This window comes from Leptonotus elevatus, chromosome 18 (assembly GCF_054856555.1).
Source record: "Leptonotus elevatus isolate MCC_2025b chromosome 18, RoL_Lele_1.0, whole genome shotgun sequence".
Lineage (NCBI taxonomy): Eukaryota > Metazoa > Chordata > Actinopteri > Syngnathiformes > Syngnathidae > Leptonotus > Leptonotus elevatus.
Genome location: NC_141256.1, coordinates 17,894,666 through 17,919,554, shown reverse-complemented (window position 1 = coordinate 17,919,554; position 24,889 = coordinate 17,894,666). Strand labels below are relative to the sequence as shown.

Below are 24,889 nucleotides of genomic sequence, written 5' to 3'. Positions count from 1 at the left end.
AAATCAAAAATCTAAACTAAAAAATCAAATCAATATTAAAGGATAACGTTCAAGGAGCAAGATTTCAATGACATGAGACATTCCATTAAATAAAATGAAACATTTAATGAAACATTTCATTAAAAAAAAAAAAAATTCCAGCGCCGAGTCAAGTTTATGAGAATAAGGTTTGTTTACTTTTTACTTCAAATGTCTTCATGAATTATGCAAAGGCGATGAAAATGCTTTGTACACCAAACAAAGACAACAAACAGTAGAAAAGCCACAAGCGGAAGATTTGGAATGAGAAGGAAAACTCGCATTGTGAAGGATGTTCTCATTTCCTTCAGCACAAAAACAAAATGTAAAAAAAAAAAGACACATTGATTTCAACACACAGGAAATGAATTTTGCATGATTCAAAGTCTGTTTCTCAGAATAGATTAGCAACAAAAAATGTCTTCACTGAATTTTTGTCATCTTCATTTTAACGCTAAAATGTTTAACTTCGACCCGTGAACGTATACACGAAATATTTCAGGCCGAGTAGCAGCAGCACTTGCAGTTCTTTTTCAGGACGAAGTACGCATACTCGCAAGTATTCATAATAAGAACACAACTTCAAAGTGATTTCCGTTGATGGCATTTGGCAACAGATGTTAACGCATTTGGACAGATGAAATTCTGAAGCTAGAAAAGCGCCAAGCAGACTCGAACCGTTCGCCCTCCTTTGGCGTTTTGCTTGTTTGTTAGCATGAAGCTAAGCGCACTTTCCCAAAAGCTTCGTAGTGGTTCGACGCAACATTTTCATTGGGATCGCTTGTGCCTCGAGGCACCCGACCGAGTTGAGGCGTCTTCGAGAGGGGAAAACGTTCGGAGCCGTTTTGAGGTCACGCCATCTCGGACCTTTTCCTGAGCTGGACAAGACCTCGTATTTGGATGCCATCATGGACGTGTGCGGGTCTCTTTGCGGCTTAGAAGTCTCGGTCCCAGCCTGAGAACTCCTCCTCCGCTTTGGTCTGGTCTTGAGGAAAGCGGTCGAAATTGATGTAGCTCGGCCCCTGAAACGAAGGGAAACAAAAAATGCGAATGAGAAAGAAGACGCGAGAACGCAAGCGCGTCAAATAAGCCGGCGCGCTGATGAACTGGCCTTGCGTATGAGGCGGACGGTGGGCGCGTCCAGCTGAGCCATGCGCAGCTTGTGCCAGTTCATGTTGCTGAACCACCTGCGGGCGCAAACATGCTCGCGCTCACGTTTGCGTTTGCAATCGACGCGTCCAACAACGCCTTTTTGTTTTGCTCTTCCAGTGAGATGAGGAGGCCCGCAAAAACATCTGCATTATAACTCGCGTGCTATTCATTAGCCCGTCTACGTCATTCCACATTATGTGTTAGCGTGAAGCGAGCAGACGTCCGAGCAGTCCTGTGCTCATTTTCAACACACAAGCTGTAATTGTGTTTGCGCTTTCGTTTTTCCAAGTCAAAGCAGAAGATTGACTGAACGAAAGCAAAAGTCAGCTAAATGCTTTTTGGAGCACGTGATGGATTTGTCGGCGTGCTTACCTGTGATGTCGCACATCTTTGATGCCGTTCTTGGTGTTTCCTAACCTCTGACCGGGCCGCGGTCTGCAACGACAGCAACATCAACACGTCAGCCGATGTCATTTTGCCGGCAAAATTCTCTTGTTGCTCGTACCGGCACAGCTTGCTGATGATGGACTTGGCCGCCTCGCTCAAGTAGGGCGGATACGTCAGCACGCCGTCCAGGATCTTGGCGTAAATCTTCTGCGGCTCCGAGCTGGAGAAGGGCGGGCTTGATGGTTCCCGCAAATGGACAAAAAGCAGACGACGCAAACAAGCGGCGTGAACAAATACAAATATTCCTTTGCTGCCATCTTCTGGTCGGTCGGGGCACCACAAATACATTGAACGGTTACATTGAATAGATATAATAGTTAGGACTATGGATCTAGAAATTATTATTATTATATGTTAGTAGCATTTAATGTTCCATTTGAAATCATGTTTGTTTTTATCTGGATAAAACATTTTTTGCAACATATTACATAATTAATTATTAATTAATTATTTTGTTTTTAAATTGTGCTTATTTTTAAAAACAATATTTTTATTACTATCGCTGTTATTTTTGATTGCCATTTTTTTGCAGTGTATAATTATAAATACTCTGTAATTAACATATGTATGCTGTAAGTTTTAAATCCAATTATGCTACCAACTGGTTAAAATAATAATTTGTCATTTTTATTAAATATTTTGGCCATATTAAAAAGAAGTGAAGTGCACGGGTTTGGTTGATTTAAGGAAAAAAAGTGTATATAAATAAATAAATAAATAATATTTGAATATTTATTGAACATGTTAAATAAATATTAGTACAATGATAAATATTATTTAAATATGATAAAGAAAACATTTTGCCCATTTTTAAAGGAGGTTAGGTTCAATGTTTTGGTTGATGTTAAATAAATATAATTTATTTCTGGACATACACATTTTTTTTAAACCACTTGAAACACGAACTAACTTAAGTAAACAACGTAAGTCAGTAAACGAAGCGTACCTTCCCACCAGCAGCTCGTAGATGAGGATGCCCAGCGACCAGAAGTCGACAGCAAAGTCGTGGCCCTGGTTCTTGATGATCTCGGGGGCCATGTACTCGGGCGTGCCCACGAAGGAGTACGTCTTCTCGCCGCGCACCAACTCTCTGGCAAAACCGAAGTCCACCTGCGCGCCATCAGCAACGTCAAGCGCGCGGACGCCAAGCGCGGCAAACATTTTTGTCCGAGGGGTCACCAGCTTGACGTATCCGCGTCCGTCCAGCATCAGGTTCTCGGGTTTGAGGTCTCGGTACATGATGCTCTTCTTGTGCAGGTAAGCGTACGCCTCCACCACGCACGACGTGCAGAACACCGACATCTGCTCGTCAAAACGGCCCCTTCACACACGAGAGCAAAATCCAAGCGTGTGTGGGTTTTGTCCCCTCTCTGGCGCCACCTGGAGGTTCTGTCGCGCGTTTGTTGCCACTCACGCTTCTTTGAGTTTGGTCCAGATTTCGCCGCCGCCGCAAAACTCCATCACCATGTAGATGTAACGAGTGTCTTTAAAGGCACCGTGAAGTCTGCAGGAAACAAGACAAAACACGGCGACAACATTCCAACACAGCACACTTGAATTTGGTTGCTAGAAATGTCAACAGAAACCAATATGGAGTCCGATATATCAAATTGGACAAGCTCACAACAACGAGGCGCTCTAAAGCAGCCATGCCAGCCTGAAGCTTCTGTCCGCACGCTGGCTGTCAGATTTCAAAAAGAAAAATGAAAAAATGAAAAATCCTTCAGCCTTCTCTCAGTGACGTGCGCACACTCACGGCTGACGACGAGGCGCTCTAAAGTGACCGCGCCAGCCTGAAGCTCCAGTTCACACGCTTTTCCCTCCCCTCCTGGTGCCTCCATTTTTCTCATTGGGACCTGCATGCACTCAAGGCCAACAATGAGGCGCTCTAAGCAGCCACACTGGCGCGGAGCCCCGAGACGGTCAAGTCGGACTTAGTGTGCTTCTGCCTTTCTCGATTTTGGCCAACAACGAGGCGTTCTAACAAGTCAGTGGACCATCCAAAAGAGTGATGCATTTTTAGCTAACGGCGCGTTGACCTGACAATGAAGTCGCACTGGATGGCCTTGAGGATCTTCTTCTCGAACAACATGTGCTCCTCCTGCCGCTTGGCAACGATGTGCTTCTTGCTGACTCGCTTGACGGCGTAAAACTTGGCGTGCTTCAAAGTGGTCATCTTCGCAAACAAACGACAAAACTTCAGTCACACGCCAGCGGAACATCCGAGGCGGTCGGTCGGTCGGTCGGTCGTTCGGTCGGTCGGGCGAGCGCTCACCAGTCCCACGCGGCCGAAGCCTCCGACTCCGAGGGTGACGGGGTCCCCTTGGTGGCGGCCCTCCTGGTACAAGACCGGGACCAGGTCCTGGAACCTCAGAGTGGAGCTGATGCTGTCGTGCGCAAACGACGGCACGTGATCAAATGCCAACAAGATCACAAAATCCACATTGGAGCCAAAAACCACTTGAAGCGCTCACCTGGACTTTTCTGGAGCGCGCGCCTCCTGCAGCATCTTGGAGCTGACAATGAAGGAGGAGGAGTCAAATTGACGGTTCTTAACAAGGAGGGAGGATAAAGAAGATGCGCATACTCATCAAAGAGCTCCAAGTGCTCGACGGGGATCGTCTCCTCAAACACTCTTGAAGGAGAACAAAAAAAAGGTAAATGAACAAACATTTGGACGTCATTCATCGATCACGGAAAGGCCGGCCGAGCACTGCCTTGAGATACAACTCGAAACTTTACGAAACTCATCAGTTCGGCACTAATGTTAGTCGCTCTATGCAGAGGAGAAAGACTGTATGACTGTTATATTTTCTTCGACATGTTGTGGCTGAACTGTTTATGTTCAATCAGTTGCCGAAAGAACCACAACAGCATTAGCATTAGCATTAAGCTAGCAATTTCTTTCTTTGGAAGTCGTTTGGCTCCTTGTTTAATTTGACAGAAATTCTTACGTCGGCTCACTTGTATGTCAAGGCAGCATTCGATCATAATATGGCCAGTGACCCCGCCCACCCCCCCCCCCCCCCCCCCCGGTTCAGTTGCAGACCCCGTCTGGACTTACTCCTTGTCGATGGAGAAGCAGGTGACGGGTCCGTCAGCGGTGCAGGTGGCCGTTCGCAACACTTCGCTGCAATCAAACGTTACGGGTGGATTCGTATTGTGTGGAGAAGCAAAAGCAACGCGTCTCCGTTTCCATGACGACGTCAACGTGCCGACGATATGCAAGATTTGCAAACGCGCACAAAACGGCAAACATTCCAAAGTTGTTTTTGTCCTTCGAATCAAATCATACTTTGTTTTCTTCCAAATTGAGGTCCCGCTCTAATAACGACGTCGCCACGGTTACCGTATGAGGGCCTGCTCCCCGAAATGCTCGCCTTTCCCCATCCGGCGAATTTGCTTCTGAAGCCCGTTGACGTTTTTGGTCACCAGCACCTGACGGCCGCCAAAACACACACGCCTGAAGCACGCGCACGCTCCACAACGTGTCGAAGGACACGGCGGGACGTTACCTCGCCTTTCAAAATGATGTAGAAGGTGTTCGCTTCCGCCCCCTCTCGGACGATGACGTCTTTGTTCTGATACTTGACCTGCGCACAAACCACAACAAAATCACGTTCGCCTTCATTGTGTGTTCTTCTTTTTATAACGTATTTCTTTTATTTACGGACCTCCTTATGACTTATTCATGAGTGAATGCATTTTGTGTTATTTGTTGAGTACCTCCTCCATGGAGTCAATGATTTTGGACAACTGGACATCATTCAGGTCCTTCAAAGTCCGAGACCTTAAAATAAAAATAGACTTTGAAGTGAGCACTCATTGACGCAGGTGCGTGCGTGCGTGCGTGCGAGGCGGACGACGCACGTTTTCAAGAATCCCATGAGCTCCTCTCGCTTCTTCTTGGACTTGTTGGTGATGATGGTCCTGTACGTCTGTCTCTCCATGCACCACAGACGCACTTCCGTCTTTGCTGCACGCAACAACAAATAACGCCACAATGTCCTTTTTCTTTTCTTTTTTTTTTATTCTTCTTGCTGCTTTTATTAGCGGCCCCGCCCCGCGTTGATTTATGAAGGGCCAAAACAAAGACATCGGCGCAATAAAGACAAATGTCAAAGGCGGGAAGGCTAAATAATGCGACTTCCTGTTCAGTGTGCCAATCAAGTGACTGGCCACAACATTAGGTACAGCGGCCGGCTCACTCGGCTACGGCAATGATCGCAAATCCTCTTTCGCTTTTGAAAGACACGCCCCAAAACTCCAAAAGGCAAATCTCGCTCCACATTATTCGATTGAAATTAAATTTGCTCGCCGCCACATAACCTGCAACCGTGGAACAAGCAAAGTGTACCTAATGTTTTGTCTTTCCTTCTTCTTCTTTGTGGTGTTCATTAATGGTGCATTAGTGCCGCCAGCTGCAAGGAAACCAATGTGAATGAATGGGAGCAGAATATGCTGATGCTGACTGGCGCCATCTAGTGGTGGGATGTCTGGAGCACACTTGTATCTCAAATTTTTGCTCTTATCTCAAGACCAAAAAAATTGGTCTCAGGGACTACGGTGGGAAACTTGTAATTCAAGGCACAAGTATTCATTTATTTTTTTCTTTTTACTAAGAATCTTATTTTTTAAAGGGCATATAAAAAAAATCTGTAAATATGCGAAACCGTGTGCCGAACTGCAAGTGCCAAATATAGTTGATTCTTTTTGAGTATTTCCATGCATTTACACATATTTAATTAGTAGAAAGCCACATTTTTAAACTTACAAAAACAGATTGAAAAATGGAGGATATATTGTTTGTATGTATTTTGTTTTGGTTTTGTTGAAATGAGCTAAATTGTTGCTATTTGCAGTTTTGGATGGCACTGGCCGGTGCTGGTGTACCTAATGATGTGGCCGCTGAGCGTAATTATGCCGCGCAGCTCGCCACTTGAAGTGACGTCGTTAGCACAAGCCCGCGGGGAGCAAAAGGCGGCTTTCTGCCGGAGCCATTCGCCATTCGCCATTCGCCATTCGGCACGTGCCGGCGCTGACCTTTTACCGTGGCCGTCCGTTTGCAGTTGTACAAGATGGCCAACTCCCCAAAGACGTCGCCGCTGCTCAGGGTTCGGAGGTCGCGGCCCGCTTGGCTGACCTGCAGCTCGCCGGCTGAAAGGAGAAAGGAAAGATGCGTCGGCGTCACGCGCATTGCCGTGCGAATCATCGCGCGCGCGCGCACGCACGCACCTGCCACGATGTACATGCTGTCCCCTTCCGTGCCTTCCTTGATGACCTCGCCGCCGCGGCTGACGCTGAACGTTTCCAGCAGGTCCACCATCATGGTGATTTGCTCCTCGTCCAGACGGCTCAGGAAGTCGTTCTTCTGGATGGCTTTCACGATCACGTCCGTCTCGCTGGACGGGACAACACCACAACAACATGGCTGACAAACGACATCCTCGCGTCACGAGTCACGAAAAAAAAAAAAAAAAAAAAAACACGAAACATTTGGATTTCAGGCTGACCCGTCCGTTTTCTTGACTCGGGACTTCCTGATGTCGAGCGTCTCCGGGATGGGCTCGGGCGCGATGACGGCCGCGCGACTCTTCCTGAACTCGGGTTGGATCTCGGTGCCGCTCGGAGGCGGAAACTCTGACAGGGTTTGGCGAGAGTTAGCCGCGACTTCTTCGGGGTTGTCCCGCGCGTGACGCGGCTTACCGAGATGCTGGTATTGAGCGTGAAGCTCCTGCAGGAGTTTCTCTTTCTCATGCAGACGTTCCTCTAAGACCAAGAAAGAAGAAGAAGAAAACATTAACAATATGTCAATGGTTAGCTAAGAATTTGAAATTAGGTAAAAAGAAATAATACCAAAAAATTATTTTAAAAAAAATTATGAAAAATTATTTTACCAAAAAAAATCAAATAGAATAATTAAAAATCAAACACAGTTAGATAGCAACAACAAAATATTGACGAATACATTCTCTAAAAACATAAATCAAATGAAAAAGAAGAAAAATATTCAAATAAAAGGTTCCAGAATTTTAATTTTTTTTAATCTAAAATGTGAAATTCAAATTTCTACCAAAGAAACAATTAATAATAGAAAAAAATCACCATCACAATTTACAAAAGTGCAAAAATAAACAAATGAAAGAGTTTCAAAATGAAAACTTTTAAAATTAGATTTGTAAAGGTAAAAATGATATCATTATATTTGATCAATTTAACGATTACAGTACAAGCCAAAAAGAGAGTAAAAATAAATAAAAATGTAAGGTTAGCGTTAAGGGCTAACCCTAAACCCAAGAAGAAGAAGTCAATTGAACATATTAATAATACAAATATTATAAATGACAAAACATTCCAAATGTTATCATTTTGAAAATAGAAGCAAATTTAAGTGACCAAATTTAGAAACGATGATAAGTTTGAGAAATAAAACCGAATATTAGAAAATGACAATTACATAAGCATAATATATGATTGCAAAGTGCAGTTGTTGTGCATTTGTTTGTGTTTTGTACCCACCCAAGTGTTGATTTTGCCTCTGCAGCTCGCCGTTGATGAGCTTTTGCTTCTCCAGCTGCCGCTTCAGCTCCTCCACTTGCTCGTCCATCCCTGCACGAGCGAGCGGCACAATGAAAAGTCGATCGGCTCCCAGCGGGCGCCCTGCGGGGGCCGCGCTGAATAATGCACGCCGGCCAGCAGGGGGCATCGTGGGGAACGCTGACACTCCCTGCCCGGCGCGGCTAATGAGCTGCTTTTTCTTTCCTGCCGCTTGCGAGGCACAAAAGCTCGCGTGATCATTTTGTAACGCAAAATGCTTCCCCATTCAAAGAGGGAATGGAAAGAAGGAAATTCATCAAAAAAGAAGCCTCAATTCAACGGATAGAGTGTCGCTCCTTCCAGTGTGCACGCCATGGCCAACAGGGGGCAGTGTGACGCACATGGCAAAAATGTGGGCACGCGATAAGAGCGCAGGCATATCAAAATGTATGATTGCGCGCGAGGACGCAGCAACGCAAAGACGAGCGTTTGCCGTCCTCGCGACAATCACGCGCTGTTTGCGTGTGAGAAAACGTGAGGCCGACTGGCCGAGGTTCGGCCCTCGCCAGCTTCAACAGCCGACATGTTGCCAGCGAGGAAGCACTTTGGATTCTCAGGACGCGCCGACAAGATAAAGACTCTTAAGAGCTTTTGACTTTTGAAATCACACACCTGGAAGTCAAAGTGACCCCAGCGTCTTTTATGATCATCATATTAACACGCACAGTGTGACACGTGAAAGCGGATCGTTTGAACTTGTAAAGTGCATTTTCAGAGGCTCGTCATCGAGAAGAAAAGAAGAGAAGAGAAGAGAAGAAGGAGAAGGAGAAGCAGGGCATTGGTCCATGCCCATTGCATTTTCATCACATTTGGACACAAAACAACTGGATTGCATTCATATTACAGATGTTAATTTAAGGCAAAAAGTACAACCAAACTTTCTGTTGCTTTTATTTTGTTGGTATAAATAAACATATTGTACTTCTTTTTACGAAATACATTTTTGTACATATTTTTTTGCGTTTGATTTTTTTCCCATTTGGTATTTCTTTTGATGACTGAAGATGCAGTGGGTCAATTTGACTGAATGCGATGAAAGCAAAAGAATTGGCAAGAAAGGAGTTTCATTGATTTGGCTAGAAAGGATTTATTTTGAAGAAAGGATTTTTTTTTTTTTTATGAAATGTATTTTGGAGCCCCTAAAGTGACATGCAGGGAGGAGAAGTGAAATGTTTTCGTTCTCATCCTAACAAAAAAGTTTCTCATTCAGACTAGAAATATTTGAATTCAATTTTAATTCTGCAATCCCCCCCCCACAATGTCACTTCAGGGTCTCCGTACTGTTTATTTCCATGTGTTTGCTATGATTGCATTTTATACTTTTAGTTTGTTACTTTTGCGCAACTTCATCTTTGCTGACTAAGCACGCTGCAATTTTTGAAAATGAAGAAGAAATCTTTTTTCCCCCCCAAAAATAAGAATGAAACGCAATTTATCATGATCAATCTACAGGAGATTGAAAGTGTTTCTTGTTTTTTTTTTTTATGACAAGATGTCGATGAGGAAAAAGAAGGTTGCAGAAGGAAGCGAGCGTCAAGTCACTCACCTGCAGGCTTGCACGGCAGCCGGGCTGGCAGTCGGGACGCTGGGACGTACGAGGGCCTCACCCAGCCCGCGTGGGTTTGCGACCGCCGCAAAATTGTCCGCCGGACTTTCAACTTTGCCCGCTCTCGACTCGCCTTCTTCTGTCGCCGTCTTTTTTCTTTGCTCGCTTGCCCGTCAATCTCAGCAGCTGCTCCGGAGTCAGCTGACGCTCCGCCCACTCTCTCCAGGTGGGGGAAAGACAAAGAGGAGGCGGGGGGAGAAGCAGAAGATGGCTGTGAAAATGTGTGCGAGACGCCAGGGCTGCCGCCAGCAAATATTCGTACCGTCGCTTCATCTGCCAATGGCCGCCTTGACCAAAACGGACGGAAATCCATGACAGGACAATTCCTGTGCAAGCCGTCCGCTCGGTCGTTCCGCGCAAAATCTTCTTTGACTTTTGAGTGTGTGTGGCTTTAAAAAGGCGGGGCCAGTCCCGGTGAGTGACGTGGCTGCCGTCAACTCCGCTCAAATGACGTTTGGTGGTTTGAGCGTGTTTGTACCTTCATTTGGGATGAGAACAAGATTGAAAATTTGCTCAAAAGACAATTCAGGAAGCAGAATTTTCCCCGCGTGAAAATCTTCTTGAACACAACACTGATGACTTGCACACATTTTTTTTTTTGCAGGCGGCGCAGTCGTCAAAGGTATCTAAATGAGGCTAAAGTCATTTTAGCGTTGTGACCGAGGGCGTGGGCCCTTTTATCGCCACTTCGAGGTTAATTATTGATTGGTCGCCGTGGTTAATCAGCGACACCGTCGACCTGCAAGCAGATTAAAGGCCTCCCAGGGAAGAAGGTTAGACTTTTTTCTTTTTTTTACATTCAGGGGTGATATGTTGATATGAAATGCGTTACCTTGCTGTAGACAACTTCTGAAGCGATGGTGAAATCACACTCAAGATGTAATTGCGCAACCTAGCAAGGAAATGACCAACCCATGTCTTTTGACTTTAAAAACAATTATTATTATAAAGACCAATAGAATTCTTATCAAATACTTTATAAAAAGTGTACTGCCAATGATGACGCTCATCATAATGTTAAAGACCTCAGCTGTTGCAAAATGACATTTTCATTTCCCGTTTAACCCTTTGACACGGGGCCATATATGCAAAGTCTGCCGTTGCCGCGGCAACCCCCATATTTGAGATACGGCCAGGACACGCCTCTCACGGAAGTCGCACGACCCTTCACATGTGGAGTCTCACTTTCAAAACTGAAAAACAAATCAAAGGAGAGCAGCCATTTTGAATTCATTTAATTTAGGTGAACAACAGAAAAATAGACAGACATTGCAAGGATTTGTTCTTTTATAGACAGACATTGCAAGGATTTGTTCTTTTTTGGGGGATTGAATTTGCAAGTGGGACGCTTCATGAAAACGATGATGTCATAGCATTCGACAGCAAGCCTACGAGGTAGTTGGACATCTGAAGTGAAGTTTTTGTTCTCAGACCAAAAACAAAGCGAGAAGGAAAAAAACGGTTTTGTGCGCGTGCGCGTGCACGTGTACGTGTACGTGCGCGTGCACTCAGCTGCAGGTGAGACCGCAAGCCTTGCGCACGTCCTGCGGGTGTTCCAAGACGGCTCGGACAAACTGGCTGACGACGCGCTCCATGTAGCCGGCGGCGCGCGGGAACAAGCCCTCCAGGAAGGCGATGTGGCCGCCGTGACGCGTCACCACCAGCGCCACGTTGGCCAGCTCCTTGGCCACGCCCAACGGGAAGGCTGACACACACACACAACAAACGTCTTCATAGAAAACGCGCACCACACCGAGCTCGTGTAATTCATCCACTTTTAACCGCTACGATTCAATTCAGCAACATTGACTTTATTTGGATTGAAGAGGATTTCACATGATCCCATCAACAGCAAAAACTAAGATGAGCTTGAAATACTTCCTGTTTTCACTCTTCCTCTTTCAGATTTAGTCAGATATAATAGTGTACCACCATCTAGTGGATGACAGTGGAATTACATGCAAAATAAACAATTTAAAAAATTGCAAAAAAATGCAGGAAATAGTGAGACCATCAACTTTATACCTTGCTTGCTAAAAAGTAATGCAATAAAAAAAAACATACGTTATGGCTAACAAATAGAATAATTGTGATTCATAATCAGGATTACAATATTGACCAAAATAATCGTGATGTAAAAAATGATTGCATAACAGACCGTGTTGCGGTGAGAAGGGGTCGTCGGCGGCGTTGAGGCACAGGACGGGCACGCCGGTACGCGGGAGCTTCCAGTCGGGGCTGGCGTGGCGGTAGTACTCCGTGCACGAATCGTAGCCAAACAGCGGCGCCGTGAAACGCTCGTCAAATTCTCGGATGCTGCGCGCCTGATGCAAAAAAATCCGATTGTGAGAATTCAAACAGGCAGACGTTGTGGTGACGCCTTTTCCACATTTATTATGACTTCATTGACACATGATCACAATCTCGTATATTCAAATTCGGATTCGTCATGACAAAATGGAATTTTTCATTTCTTTTTTCAGTTGAAATTACAATGACTGTAAATAAATGACTTTGAAGGACGACTTTTTCGCAAGCGTGGTCCGAGAGGCGTACCTTGAGTACGTGCTCGATGTCCACCACTTTCTCCAGCACCTTTTTGTGCCTGCAACACAAACAAGCGCTTGAAAAGTTTCCCTTCCGACAAACCGCAAGCGAACGCTTGACCCCTGCGAGTCGAGGTGACCTGAGGACGGCGCCGCAGAGTCCTTGCGTCAGGTGCTTGTTGAAGATCAGCCAGTTGAGCGCTTCCTCCATGCTTTGCGCCGACTTGAGCGCGTCCCAGGGGACGGAGACGGTCAGGCCCGCCACCAAGCCCGACTCGCCGCCCTTGCGGCCCAAGTAGTTCAGCAGTAACATGCTGCGCGTGCACAACACCCGTTTGCTCGTTTGATGGCGAGGCCAGCGAGGAAAAGGCGAGTCGGGGGGGGGCGACACTCACCCTCCTAATGAGACGCCCACGCCAAAAACGGGGGCTTTTGGGTAGCGGCTCTTCACGTGTTGGACCACCAGCTCCAGATCGGACGTGTTGGCGGCGCAGAAAGTCAGCGGCGTCTGAAGGGCGCACACGCACACGCACAAAATTGCTCTCGTTGTTGCAGCAGATGAACAAACTTTCCAATCTGATTGTTACGGTCACATTGCAAAGAAAGAAAAAAAAGAGATTTGTTGAGTAAAGTTGTCATTATTTTTAAAAATAATTAATAAATAATAATAAAGACTTTTTTTAAACTTTATTCTATAACAGTCAAATTGTGACTTGAGACTTGTAATATTACAACTTTTTTCCCTGCATTTTTAAAATAGTTACATTATTTTTGGTAAGAAAAAAAAGAAAAACTAATAAATTACATTTAATAATAATAATTTAAAATGTATTAATTCTAACCCTATATACATATTATAACCCTTAAAATAATTATATTTTCAAAATATGTAAACTGTTTTCTCCTAATAGCCAATTTTATTCTGCCAAACAATTAACTTAAAACGTTTTTTTTCTTCAAAAATTCTCTCAGACGCTCATTTTAACAATACAAAAAACTTGAATAGTAAAAAACCAACAACAAAAACTGCATTCTTGTAACAGACACTTTATTATTACTTTTAATTTTTAAAATGAGGTCCGACGACCCTTCTTGTAAAAGTACAACTTTTTTCTCTACTTTAATAATATTACAAAATCTATCAAATAAATATACGTAATATATATAAAATATACATTTCCCTTCAAATGAAAACGTCATTCCCAAAATAAAAGTGAATGCTCGTAAAACGTATACAAATTTCAAGTCAAGGTGTCCCTAATTTTTCGGTTCGGGTTGAGGTTCGAATGTGACTTCCCGAGGACTTACCAGCAACTCTTCCCCTCCGAAGCCTCTGTTGTTGAAGACCACACATCTGGAAGAGCAGCAGCACATTTGAGATATATTCACAAGTTTTTAACTGGACGTGGCGTTTGTTGGCGGACCTGTAGCCGTGGCGGGCGGCCTGCCGGACGGCGTGCAGCACGTAAGACTGCCGGCTGTTGCCCGTCAAGCCCGGCAGGATGAGGACGGTGGGCCGCGTGGACGCTTGCGGGTAGGCCGAGCTGCCGTCGTTGTCCGCCCAGTCCAGCGAGATCTGCCCACCGTCGGCCGTGCGGATGCGCTCGCTGTCGGCGGACAAATCGGGTGCCGTCATCGCGTCGCATCATCAAAGACACGAAAGGGCGCACATGAGCCGCCAAAATGGCAGCAGACGCAAAACAACAAAACCTCATAACTGATTTTCTGATGTCGTTCAGAAGGATTAAAGACTTTGATTTGGGGGGTCTTTCAGTCTGAGGTGAAGTTCAACAATCCCACGCGTGAGCGCGGCGAGACGATTTGGGGGCGGAGCCGTACTTGCGATAAGCGACGTGCGGTCTGGACTTGATGAGGAAACACAGCACGGTTTGAAGGCGGCCCCCCCAGCACCACGGCGTGGGCCTGAAGGTCTCGCTCAGCGCCGGGCAGTGCTGCTCCAGGAAGTCCCGGAACTTCTCGCCGCACACCAGCAACGGCCTCTGACAGGACCAGCGCCGAGAAAACATTGAAACCGACAATCAGCTACGAGGAGACGATCCGTACATGATCGTTATCTTGCTTTATGGACACCTGAGCTCATTCTGAACACATCGCGTCAAACAAATCACAGGAACATTTGGTGCTCAAGGGCCACAGTTAGTTAGTTGGTTAGTTAGTTACTTTTACAAACAGAACGGTCAGGTCATTCATAGATATTAAGGTTAAAAAAAAAAGTTTCTTTGATATACTATATGTTTTTTTTTTTATATATATAAACCCATGATTTAAAATAAATGAGATAAACTTGCAGATTAAAAATGGCAACCACATCTTTACATGTGTATGTCAAATAATTTATTTTTAAAATGACATTATTTTCAACAAGTTTGCTTAGAAAAAGTTACTTTTTTTTACTTTTATTTGGGTGAATTGTTTTATGAGATCAATTCATTTTGTATTCATACATTTTCGTTAGTTTAGTTTGGGGTACCTTATTAAATGAATGCATAAGAGATATGAGATGCAGTTGACAATGTGAGTCCCAACATTTTCGTAATAACTTTTTATCATCAGTTTCTTTTTGAAATTCCTGTAGAAAGAAATCAGGCCGACTCCTCACCTGATTGTTGCGCCCCCACAAGTAGCAGAGGGCGGCCGTGAGAGAGCACAAAAGGACGGCGTCAGCCCTGGAGACCCACTCCCAATGCCAATGGTGCGTCCACAGCTCCAACAGCGACAACAGCATGACGACGACGACGACGACGACTGACTTCAATGTCGACAACCGATTAAAAACAAAAATACAACAACTAAAAAGGCCGCGAGCGTTGGACGTTAATGACACATGAGAAGTAAGAACAAACAGCAGACAAGCCGACAGGACCGTTATATATTTACAATGGCGCCCAAACAGGAAGTACTACCGGCACGTCACTGCTCTTCCGGACTACAAACATGGCCGCAAACAAATACGCATGCGCAGATGCCGAATAAATGTTTCGAGATTTATTATTGGGAGTAGTAATAGTATTTGAACTTAGTATTTTTAAATTGCGCTGAGCACTTTAAAATATAATAATAATAAATAAATATATACATATATATTTTTTGTTTGTTTAAATCGACGAATGATCAAACAGGACTCGCCAGTGTCACTGTGAAAAACTACAAATATGGCCGCAATAAGAGCCGGTACATATTATGCGCATGCTTATAGTGCTTTCGACACTATTTAAATCATTTAACAAGAACTTTTGGATATTACACACATACTACAACCATTGCATGTTCAAAGTTTTTATTAAGATCAAAGAAGATTTAACTAAATGTCTATTTTTACAACAATTTATTGTACAATAATAAACTCTTGACTGAAAAGGCTGAAACAACGTTTTGTTTAGCGCTTTTCCATGAATTGTCATAATATCATACTTGTCTTGCATCAGTTGGGAATTGTTCCCCATTTTCTCCTGTGATATCATATGATGTCATGCGCTCATACGATCAAGATATAAAAACAAAAGCAAAAATGGTGGATACAACCACTTAAAAGGATGTGCGTGCTTTGTTTGATTATTTTCAGTAGAGAAGAAACATCGTAGGTAAATGTGACAATTGAAAGCCATCAAACAGTAAAAAGAAAGAAAAAAGGTCATGATCGGTTCCGTGGAATTTCCCGTGGTCTGCCTTTGAACCGTAATGTTGATTCCCAAACGCTTGGGTCTAGTTGAGCGGGATTCCTGCCACCACCTCCGACTCGATGCCGCATTCGTCGCTTCCACGCTTGATCTTGAAAAAACCTTCAAAAGTCGCACAAACCACAACAAGCACAAGAATTTGGACCAGCGGTTGAGCGTGTCCGTCGCAAGGGGTGCGCTTGCTTACCTTCATCTCCCCAGTCAGCGTTCCAGGAGTTGGCCGCCAGCCAGTAAGGCGTCCCCTTCTCCTCCCCCCAGCCCAACAATTTAATGGCGTGACCACCAAGCATCTCCCCTGTCACGTGTTGGTAAACACCTGCAGCAACAAAAAGTCAATATTCGCGCTCACTTGGCCACAAGTTTCATTCCTAAAAAGTACATTTAGCAGTTTAGTTTGATTAAATAGAAAAGCAAAAAAACGACTTGAATGATTCAAATCAAATGTTTTAAATGTGAATATTAAGACGTGTACTTAAATGTGAGCAAACAAACAGTTCTTTGAGTTCAGATGAAAATGTATGCCACTGGGCTAAACTTCCCCAACGTTTTGATAAATAGCTTTGGCGCCATCTTGTGGCGGCATATGAGGGCGTTTCAGGAACGCGCACCAAAAAAATCCCTCTAACACATTTCTTGCCAGTTTTTTTCCATTTCCATGGCAACCTTATAAGAGAAGATCAAAGAGACCAACCTGTCTTGTAGAGTAGAAAATCGGCGTAGACGGAGAAGGCGGCTTCCACAGGCCCGTTGCTGAAAAGTTCCTTCATGATCTGATCCTGTTGGGAGGAGACGCTGTACGCTCGGCGGCCTGTAGGCGGAGACAAACACCAAAACGATCATGTCAGGAAAACAAATGAATATGTACTCTTTATCTAAACGTAGTTCAAATATTTGTCACTATAGCAGTTCGTTTGGATGATTTTAGTTTGGTCGCATTCAATGTGGTTGAGCTGAGCAGTTGGGCTGCGTCACACTCGACCCGCCACCAGGTGGCAGTAAAACACAGTCCTAATGACGCAAACTGTTTCGTTTCACAACAAGCGTAAACCTCGAGCGGCTTCGAGTCCTTACCAAAGTGCTTGTCTTTGGGGTAGGACGGCGAGTAGCCGTCGATGCAGCTCTCGGCACACTTGGGAGTTTCCTGCTCGCCCTGGCACGGCGGACGAGTGCCGTTGACGTGATGCTCGCACGGGGCCAGCGAGTATGGGCGGCAACCTGCACGCGCGCGCGGGTCGCCATGACGTCAGCAGAGCAAACGCCGCCTGTCAAGCGGGTGCGGGATGAAGCGACGTGACGTACCCACTTTGGAGTCGTACAGGCCGCCGGTCACCAGACCTCGCTTGAGCCAGAACTGCCACGCGGCAGAGGGGAAGCCGCCGAAACAGCTGCAAACACAAACACAATCTCACCACGTCCAACGCCTTTGGAATTGCTGGATGTGTGCCTTTAAGGGGCGCGGCCTAGTGCGGGATGTCAGGAGCTGGAGTCGAGGAGCCTGGTTACAGTTGAGAGTCTCTTGCTATTGTTGTTTTCAGTGTCTTGAAAGAGTTCTCGAAATGTTATTGATTTCAACAGAAGCGCGTCGTTGCAGGAATGTCGTTGAGGGCGCCCTCCAGTGGACTAACTCAGCAACGACAGTGAGTTTGATTTGACAAATAGCACTTGATGTGTTTTCTGGATGGGTCACGTGGGCGGCCATCCCGTCTTACCCCATCCCGCATTCATCACAGCAGGACAAAAGATCTTGGGCTGAAATCTCCACGGAGGTTTTGCCGCCACTGTGGATGCATAATCTGTCGGATATTGCCTCAGCAGCACCAAAAGCCTGGCGGGAAAAATACGAACGGGTTTGCCTTGAAAATAAGATGACGACAAAGTCCACGTTGTTATTGATTACCCAGCAGGAGCCGCAGGAGCCCTGATCTCGAATCTGCTGGATGGTGCGACACTCGGGCCACTGCTGGCGAGCGTCAAAGCTGGCGGGAAGTTGCAGTTCGTCCACGTAGTGAACGCTGAGCGGAGACAAAAAGGACGGCGGTCCACTTTTGCAGGTAAGAAGCCCCCCATTGGCTGGCTGTCTGTCACGTGATCTCAGCTCTACTTACACCGTGGGCGCTTTGGGTCCGTTCAAAATGGTGCCGCAAAGTCCTTTCGCGTAGTTGCTGTCAACATTGTAAAAGTTCGGACCGGCCTGGATGGAACATTTCCAAATTGAGGTCAACATTGAAAAGACCTCATCGAAATGTTTTTGACAACGGGGGATGTTCTGGATGGCGGATGGGCGGGGCCTCCTCCCCGTTGGCCTTCCATCTTCGTACGCGCGCGTTCCCACCTGAGTTGAATTCATGTCCACCACGCAGCCAAGATCTCAACCATTTGCTCACAAGTCAGAGCAAAAAAAGAAAGAAAGAAAGAAGGAACATCGCCCATGTCGGTTGAAATGAGAAATGATGAGCCTCACCGTCCATGTGGTGTTGGCCTTGTTGATAATGTGAATCATTTCCCGGACATCAGCTGAAGGCCGAGCCGAGCCGACCCACGCGGCCACCAAGAGGAGGACGAGTGAAGGCATCCTTCAAAACTGGCAACACGTAAGAAGCGTTTTGAGCAAACAGGAAGTTCGCCGATATCGTCTTTTGAGGGGATGCAAAACTGGATTTGATCGTCGCGACTCACTAAATGTTAATGCAGGATAGGAATAAGTTATTGTCATGAATACATACTACAAATTAAGTAGCATTTTAGATGAGAAACATCTACCGGCATGTTTTTGCCCACTTTGCAAATTAATTGGGGTATGCCATTTATAGCAGGAAATAAATATAATTGCTTACATAATACATTGAAATGGATAAAGGAAAAAACAATCAATGTCCTGCAAACTTTCATTTTGATTGTAGCATTCATCGCAGACGACGACATTATCCAGTTCATTATTAAAATATTAGTCATTGATACTTTGAAAAACTACAACATCGCAATGTTTTTTTTTTTTTTTTATCCCATTGTTAAAATTGTAAAATGTTTGAACTCACCTGCCGGTTGCTGCTCTTCCTATTCTGAGACTAAATAAGAACCAAAGCAACCTCGCGACTTGTTCTTGTCGTTTTTACAAGCGTCACATCACGCGCTGGTTTAATGAATAGTTTGTCATACGCCGCTCATTCTCTCGTTTTCTTGTGAGACGCCTCGTGTCGCTGGAGGTCAGAGTGCAAAATTGTTTGGCAATAAAAGGCCAAAATAGCCGCAAAAAGAACAAGTCACCTTTCAAAAGAATCGACTCGTCGCTATTGTCCAAAATCTCAAAGCATTCAAATGAGCGCAGCTGAAAATTGTTCTCGATTCGCTCCGACGAGCACGACGGACGACGCGGATCACATGACGTGGCAACGTTTGCGTCGCTTCGCCTTTCTTCGCTAGCTGTGCCTTCGTCGCACGCGCTTTAGTACTAAATAAGAAACAGATTTCCGCTAGATTTGGAAACTGACAAAATACATTTTTATTTGAACTGTCATATGCGAAACACAAGCTACGACTTAAAACAAAATCCAACACAAACAATCATTTTTGGAGAGTGGAAGCAGCGGACACTTAAAAAAAAAATCAGGATGGAGCCGATGGATGAAATTTGTCCAAAATGGCCGACTTCCTGTTCGATTGCGAGACTTTCCTTTGTGTCCACCACATTTTGCGTCCATTTTGTCCATCAAACGTTGACGCCATGTTGAGTCCATGTTAGGACTCCTCCCCCAAAAAAGAGTCTTGTTCGATTTCAGGCATGGCTACTTTTTTTTTTTTTTTTCATGGATCACATGACCACTGACCTTTTCCACTCCAACTTGTGTCCATCAGTCAAGCTGGTGCCATGCAGATTTTTTTTTAATGTATTTCTTGCTTTGTTTTGAAGCGCGTGTGTTTTGTGTCAATGGAGGCCAAGAAAGAAGCAGATTTTCCTGGTCGGCCGCTGTAGCAAAATTACAAGAGTAGAAAAAAGGGAGGATCGCGTGTGCATTTTTTGGGACGACCGAGACTCTCCACACGTCACTCTGCAGCCACAGGAACATACGAGCTTACAAATACAGATTTGTATTTCCGTGTCAGTCCGGCCCAGCGGCCTCCCTGCGCGCAAGCCGCTGCGACGCGCCGCCATCTTGCGTCCGCATTTACGGTCCCTGCATGTCGGCGGCGCCCGGCGACTGCGCGGCGGCGGCGCTCAGGTACTGCCAGCTGACGGCCGCCAGCAGCATGGCCGCCGACAGGTACACGGGCGACAGGTGGTGGCTCCTGACGGGCAGGCCGGACGTCTGACATTTCTCCCCGATCAGCGCCAGGATGCGAAGCGTCTCGTCCCGGGACGGGTCGGCCGGCGAAACCTTGCGCACGATCTGCCAAGGAAACGCAGCGGTTGGAAACGTTGCCGATGGCTCGACATCGTTTTGACTTTTGTTCCTGCCATCATGGAGGCCTTACAGGTGGTCTTACTTGACTCCACTTATTGATTGCACATTTGAAAAGCGATGGAGAAAAAAAGATGGCCACCTCTTGGCTGTACTGGCAGATGATGTTCTGCACGGCCGGCATGTTGGTGGCCTCCATCATGAGCGTGACGGCTTGTCCCTTCCGGATTTTCACCACGCCCTGAAACACTCTCGGGTTGTTGTAGCACGACGACAGTGTCGCTATCGCCATCACCTGCTCAACAAAGGAATTGCACACAAGTCGACATTAACTCAGTTTGCCACCCCAGGATTCACATTTGCACACTTTTTTTGTCCCCCCAGTCCCATTTTTCAAAGAAATATATTGAGTTATAGCAAAACATTTTTTTTATTCATTTCTTTATTTTTGAAACAGATACAATTTAGATGTGGGCGTGTCTGCTGAGTTGCGACTGGAATTCCGTCCGTACAGACTTTCGTCAATAATCGTGCATTAAAAACGGAACTTTAACTTAAAATTTGACACTCCTTGCGCAGACTTTTTTTCAAACTCATTGACTGGCAGCCATTTTGACTGAAGCAACCCCCTTCGCTCGTGGCCATTTAACTGAATGTTGACTCATTTTGCAAAGCCCACAGAATATTGTGTTCTATGGTTATAAAAACATGGAACCTACCAAAAGAAAGATTAGCGTCTCTTCTTTCATCAGGAAAAAAAAAGTATATTTGTATCCATTTTGCAGCAATTAGCATTAGGATATAGCTAAGTTTCATCATTATTCACAAATGTATCTAGAATTGTGAGTAATTGTGTTTTTTTGCAACATGAACCTGGTTGATCTCTTTCTACTCTGCTGCCACCTGCTGGCCGTTTTTGTAATAACTACCATTGCTTCAACCGTTCTTTGCAGTTGAGAGGCTGAATCTCGAATCTTAGCATTTTTAATTGTACATTTTTTTTAATGAATTGATTTTTTTTTTAAACCGATTTTGTATAAAAGAACATCTCCAATGCATTTCAATGGCGTCCCTCTCTGTTGCCCTCACCTGAGGGATAGCGCAGAAATTGAAGACGCTTTGGTTGCGCAGGCGCGCCAGGTAGGCGATGACGTCCGGCACGTGGCGCAGCGCATCCGTGACCAGCAGGTTGAGACACGCCAGCGCCGATTCCAACTTGTCGGGCTGCGCCAAGTCCTCCAGACGGCCCGCAAACTGGCTCCACGCCTTGCGTTCCCAAAACACAACTCGGCCCAATTGTGAAGCCACACACGCAATGCAAATATATCGCGTTCGCACCTCTTGCGGCCAGAAGGCCCGCCCCTCCTTGGTGTCCTCCAGATAGTCGCGGATGATGTTGGTCTTCTGGAGGAAGAGGCCCATGGAGTTGGCCAGGTCGGCGTCCCAGCCCACCTGCGGCTCCTCCAGCTGGGACGCCGAGAAGAGGCGGGACAGGCCGACGCCCACCAGCCCTGCCACGTAGTGGCAATACTGCACACACGAGCGGTTGACAAACATTTGACGACGGTGTTGAATGCATCGCGTTTGGAAGCAAGTCAAATGTTTGCTTCGGGCTTTTTTTTTGTTAGCTCCCGAGCCGACTGCATGTGAAAATGGCCGCAGGGAAGTGCTGACGCTTAGCACGTCGTTGTCCGTCTTTTCAGTCCAACTTGGAAACAAATCTGTGAACGTGACTTTTCGAGTGAGAAAAGAAGGCGCGTCACCTTGTCCCACTCCTTCATGGATCCCACTTTCTTCTCCAGGAATTCTGCCATTCCCGCTCCCATCCGGTGGCAGATGTCCGAGATCACCTCGCGGTATTCTTCAGCCAGGTTTCGGAATTCCAACGATATCTGAGCATTGACAAATATTGACCTCAAAGCGCAATCCGGAAAATGATGTTTGTGGCCTTTGGATGCAAAAGCTGCTGACCGTGGGAAAGTCCTCCAGAACTTGCCGGTCTTTCTCTTGGCTCTCGCTGAAGCTCCACGCGTCCTGGTACAGGTACGTGTGGAAATCGTTGAGCATGGGAACCTTCCTGTGCAGGGGGATGCTCATGTCGTCTTCCACCGTGTCCAACGCACGCAGCACCAGGTAGAAAATGCACACGGCGTGTCTAAAAGAAGGACAACTTTCTCAACAAGTAGTCAGCCAACCACAAGGGGGCGATAGCAAGGTCGAGGCTTCGTTAAGATGACCAAATAAGGCAACATATCGCACGCACGCTACACGATTCGAGTTTGTTTAACCAATTGACATTTATTCTAAAATAATTCTTGGAAAGTTTCATTTCTCCCTGAAATGGTTTTTGATAGTTTGCTTAAAAGCGGTGCAGTAAACCTGCTTAAAGAAAAACAACTGCAATTAACTGTACAAAAGAATAATAATCTTTTGTAAAAATAAAGAAAGAAATTTTTTATATGGCAATGGGCAAGTGAATGTTTTGTATCATATGTCGGGAGGAATACATTACTTTAGTCTATTAAGCTTAAGCCCATTTACCTTTTAAATGGAGGTATATTGTACTGTTTTGTGTGAGTGAATGTTTTATGTCATACAAATGCAATGTTGGGTTATTGATGATTGAATTGTATCATATTTATTTGACTGCATTGTCAAATAAGGATTTAAAAATGTAGATGTTTTCCCTGAGACGATAAATGATTGTGATTCCAAATTGTGGTTACAATAGCGAAGAAAAAGTAAATAATAGTGCAGCCTTACGCGTGGGCCCGCTTACGTGAACTCGACTGGCGCGCAGACCATGGGGACACCATGGGGACACGCCCCTCTCGGCGGAGGCCACGCTTGTTTGTGTACGACTCCCCCCACCTTCCCTTCCCTTCCTCCCCCCACCCCACCCCCCCTCCCTCACCTTAGCTCGCCGTCCAGGGCCTGAATGACAGCCGCGAAGCTCCTGCTGGTCTGGTTCAGGTACACGTAGCACGTCCTCAGACTCTGGCTCATGGACTCCTGGCACGACAGACAACACAAGGCCGCGTGACGACCGATGGCCGCCGCTCTCGGGACGCTCGCCGAGCGGGCGGCCTCCCGCAGGCCCCGCTCGCCGTCGCGCTTCCGACCGGACAGCAGCAGCGAGCGGGGGCAAGCGGCGGTCGGGCCCCGCGGCGCCGCCGCCGCCGACAGAGAGCGCTTGAGCACGGCCAGCGAGATGGGACACTTGCAGCACGCCCCGGCGGCCATGCGACGTCAGTGGAGCCCGAGCGGGCGGGCGGGCGGGCGGGCGGGCGGGCGTGAGGACGCCGCGGCGGCTTGGCTGCGGGCGGGCGGGCGCTTAGTGCGGCGTGCAGACGCAGAGGGCGAGCAGCGGAGTCCCGAGACAACCTTGGAGGGGGCAGTTGGCAACTCCAACGCCACTCAACGTGTTGTTGTTGGAGTCACGACGGGGGAGCCCCCGCCTTCCTCAGCAACTACTTTCCTAGACGTGCTCAAATGGACGCCATGTTTGAGAGCGATTCGTTCGTCGCCGCCGCCGCCATATTGCATGTGTCAATAAACGCGGAAAGAAACTCCATTTAGGACGCACACTCACTCTTAAAACGAGTCAGTGTAAGCATAAATAGATGGCGCATTCGTTAATCCCAAAATATACCTAATTAAATGTTCAAAATAGTTTTACATTTTTTTAAATTGTATTTAAAGGTTAAAAACAACCAGACTGCATCTGATCTGTTAATAAGATATTCATTTATTTAATATTTCAGTACTTTTTGCACAACTTGCAGCTGTCTAACAAGGAGCGGAACTGCAAAATGTTTCGGTGCCAGGTGTAACATATCACAAAACACTAACCTCGGTCGACATCTAGTGGCGGACAAGTGTAATAGCACAAACCTGTGGCTCCTTCCACTGGTTCGACACTTTTAAAATGACGCCTTTTGCGAACACGTCGACGTCATACTGTGTGCTGCAACGTTCTGGAATGTAATGCTCATTTATTTATACTAATAAAACAACGTTTTGAGTCGTCCGGGTTGATACTTGCCGGGGTGACATTGGCATTAAAAACGTGGGATTAGCGGTCGAAACTCTTACATAAAATGTCAGCCAACATCTTGCAGAAGATATGAAAGCTGATTTATTTCTCTCCCTTTAGATGACATGTTTTTCCATTTTTACTCACGTAATCCAATTTGGGCATGACGGCTCGGCAAGCTCCCATTTTAAATTTCAAGAGGTTGTAAATCTCTTCCGGGTGTCCCAGAGACTTGACGACGTCCATGTTGCCTCCTTAATCGGACAGTAGGAAGCGTGAAAAATATGCGCGTGGATGCTCTCCATCCACGAGGAGAAAAATGGAAAGATGCGCGAAGATATATTGAAGGACTGGCTGCGCTTTCAGTCTTCCGGCTGGGGCCAGATCGACTC

General features: G+C 46.0%; 4 protein-coding genes across 9 annotated transcripts; all 4 read right to left on the bottom strand.

Annotated features, from left to right (window-relative positions):
- Positions 1 to 153: 153 nt before the first annotated feature.
- Positions 154 to 10,888, bottom strand: prkg3 (protein kinase cGMP-dependent 3). Of its 2 annotated transcripts, XM_086061332.1 has the most exons (22): positions 9,761 to 10,888; positions 8,137 to 8,226; positions 7,324 to 7,386; positions 7,131 to 7,257; positions 6,853 to 7,019; positions 6,661 to 6,774; positions 5,488 to 5,593; positions 5,344 to 5,407; positions 5,133 to 5,210; positions 4,967 to 5,055; positions 4,682 to 4,747; positions 4,205 to 4,252; positions 4,092 to 4,133; positions 3,893 to 4,004; positions 3,657 to 3,793; positions 3,032 to 3,121; positions 2,797 to 2,938; positions 2,564 to 2,727; positions 1,676 to 1,792; positions 1,543 to 1,605; positions 1,130 to 1,205; positions 812 to 1,040 (listed from the first exon to the last, which is right to left on the bottom strand). In XM_086061332.1, exons 1-22 carry the CDS (start codon positions 10,131 to 10,133, stop codon positions 954 to 956), a joined length of 2,415 nt encoding a protein of 804 aa, XP_085917458.1. In that variant the 5' UTR covers positions 10,134 to 10,888; the 3' UTR covers positions 812 to 953. The 2 variants fall into 2 exon arrangements, with proteins under 2 accessions (XP_085917457.1, XP_085917458.1); XM_086061331.1 differs by lacking the exon at positions 1,130 to 1,205 and having other exon boundaries at positions 154 to 1,040.
- A 150-nt stretch (positions 10,889 to 11,038) lies between these two features.
- LOC147159037 (phospholipase ABHD3-like) lies at positions 11,039 to 15,288 on the bottom strand. 2 transcript variants are annotated; one of them, XM_086061338.1, is made up of 9 exons: positions 14,987 to 15,288; positions 14,206 to 14,366; positions 13,791 to 13,973; positions 13,675 to 13,720; positions 12,762 to 12,874; positions 12,507 to 12,680; positions 12,377 to 12,425; positions 11,979 to 12,144; positions 11,039 to 11,525 (listed from the first exon to the last, which is right to left on the bottom strand). In XM_086061338.1, the coding sequence occupies exons 1-9, from the start codon at positions 15,110 to 15,112 to the stop codon at positions 11,329 to 11,331; spliced, it is 1,215 nt and encodes a 404-aa protein (XP_085917464.1). In that variant the 5' UTR covers positions 15,113 to 15,288; the 3' UTR covers positions 11,039 to 11,328. The 2 variants fall into 2 exon arrangements, with proteins under 2 accessions (XP_085917464.1, XP_085917463.1); XM_086061337.1 differs by having other exon boundaries at positions 12,377 to 12,680.
- A 359-nt stretch (positions 15,289 to 15,647) lies between these two features.
- ctsbb (cathepsin Bb) lies at positions 15,648 to 18,636 on the bottom strand. The gene is made up of 9 exons (XM_086061788.1): positions 18,526 to 18,636; positions 18,170 to 18,255; positions 17,962 to 18,076; positions 17,774 to 17,889; positions 17,364 to 17,449; positions 17,136 to 17,279; positions 16,756 to 16,872; positions 16,252 to 16,380; positions 15,648 to 16,166 (listed from the first exon to the last, which is right to left on the bottom strand). The coding sequence occupies exons 1-9, from the start codon at positions 18,634 to 18,636 to the stop codon at positions 16,090 to 16,092; spliced, it is 981 nt and encodes a 326-aa protein (XP_085917914.1). The 3' UTR covers positions 15,648 to 16,089.
- Positions 18,637 to 19,545: 909 nt separating this feature from the next.
- fdft1 (farnesyl-diphosphate farnesyltransferase 1) lies at positions 19,546 to 24,885 on the bottom strand. 4 transcript variants are annotated; one of them, XM_086061336.1, is made up of 8 exons: positions 24,645 to 24,884; positions 23,376 to 23,473; positions 22,433 to 22,616; positions 22,225 to 22,353; positions 21,800 to 21,991; positions 21,551 to 21,727; positions 20,604 to 20,756; positions 19,546 to 20,449 (listed from the first exon to the last, which is right to left on the bottom strand). In XM_086061336.1, exons 1-8 carry the CDS (start codon positions 24,741 to 24,743, stop codon positions 20,228 to 20,230), a joined length of 1,254 nt encoding a protein of 417 aa, XP_085917462.1. In that variant the 5' UTR covers positions 24,744 to 24,884; the 3' UTR covers positions 19,546 to 20,227. The 4 variants fall into 4 exon arrangements, with proteins under 4 accessions (XP_085917462.1, XP_085917461.1, XP_085917460.1 ...); XM_086061335.1 differs by having other exon boundaries at positions 21,551 to 21,991; positions 24,645 to 24,885; XM_086061334.1 differs by lacking the exon at positions 24,645 to 24,884 and having other exon boundaries at positions 23,376 to 24,621.
- Positions 24,886 to 24,889: the final 4 nt, after the last annotated feature.

Coding starts and splice junctions, on each gene's coding strand:
- LOC147159037 (XM_086061337.1), bottom strand. CDS start 15,112: ATGCTGTTGTCGCTGTTGGAGCTGTGGACGCACCATTGGCATTGGGAG. Junction 14,367..14,986: donor TGTGGGGGCGCAACAATCAG/GTGAGGAGTCGG, acceptor TGGTCCTGTCAG/AGGCCGTTGCTGGTGTGCGG. Junction 13,974..14,205: donor CCGCACGTCGCTTATCGCAA/GTACGGCTCCGC, acceptor GTCCGCCGACAG/CGAGCGCATCCGCACGGCCG.
- fdft1 (XM_086061333.1), bottom strand. CDS start 23,704: ATGGCCGCCGGGGCGTGCTGCAAGTGTCCCATCTCGCTGGCCGTGCTC. Junction 22,354..22,432: donor TTCTGGAGGACTTTCCCACG/GTCAGCAGCTTT, acceptor GTCAATGCTCAG/ATATCGTTGGAATTCCGAAA. Junction 20,450..20,603: donor TCTGCCAGTACAGCCAAGAG/GTGGCCATCTTT, acceptor TTTCCTTGGCAG/ATCGTGCGCAAGGTTTCGCC.
- ctsbb (XM_086061788.1), bottom strand. CDS start 18,636: ATGCCTTCACTCGTCCTCCTCTTGGTGGCCGCGTGGGTCGGCTCGGCT. Junction 17,280..17,363: donor CCTGTACGACTCCAAAGTGG/GTACGTCACGTC, acceptor GCGCGCGTGCAG/GTTGCCGCCCATACTCGCTG. Junction 16,381..16,755: donor TTTTCTACTCTACAAGACAG/GTTGGTCTCTTT, acceptor TTGTTGCTGCAG/GTGTTTACCAACACGTGACA.
- prkg3 (XM_086061331.1), bottom strand. CDS start 10,133: ATGGATTTCCGTCCGTTTTGGTCAAGGCGGCCATTGGCAGATGAAGCG. Junction 8,227..9,760: donor GCTGCCGTGCAAGCCTGCAG/GTGAGTGACTTG, acceptor TCGCTCGTGCAG/GGATGGACGAGCAAGTGGAG. Junction 5,211..5,343: donor TCATTGACTCCATGGAGGAG/GTACTCAACAAA, acceptor GTTTGTGCGCAG/GTCAAGTATCAGAACAAAGA.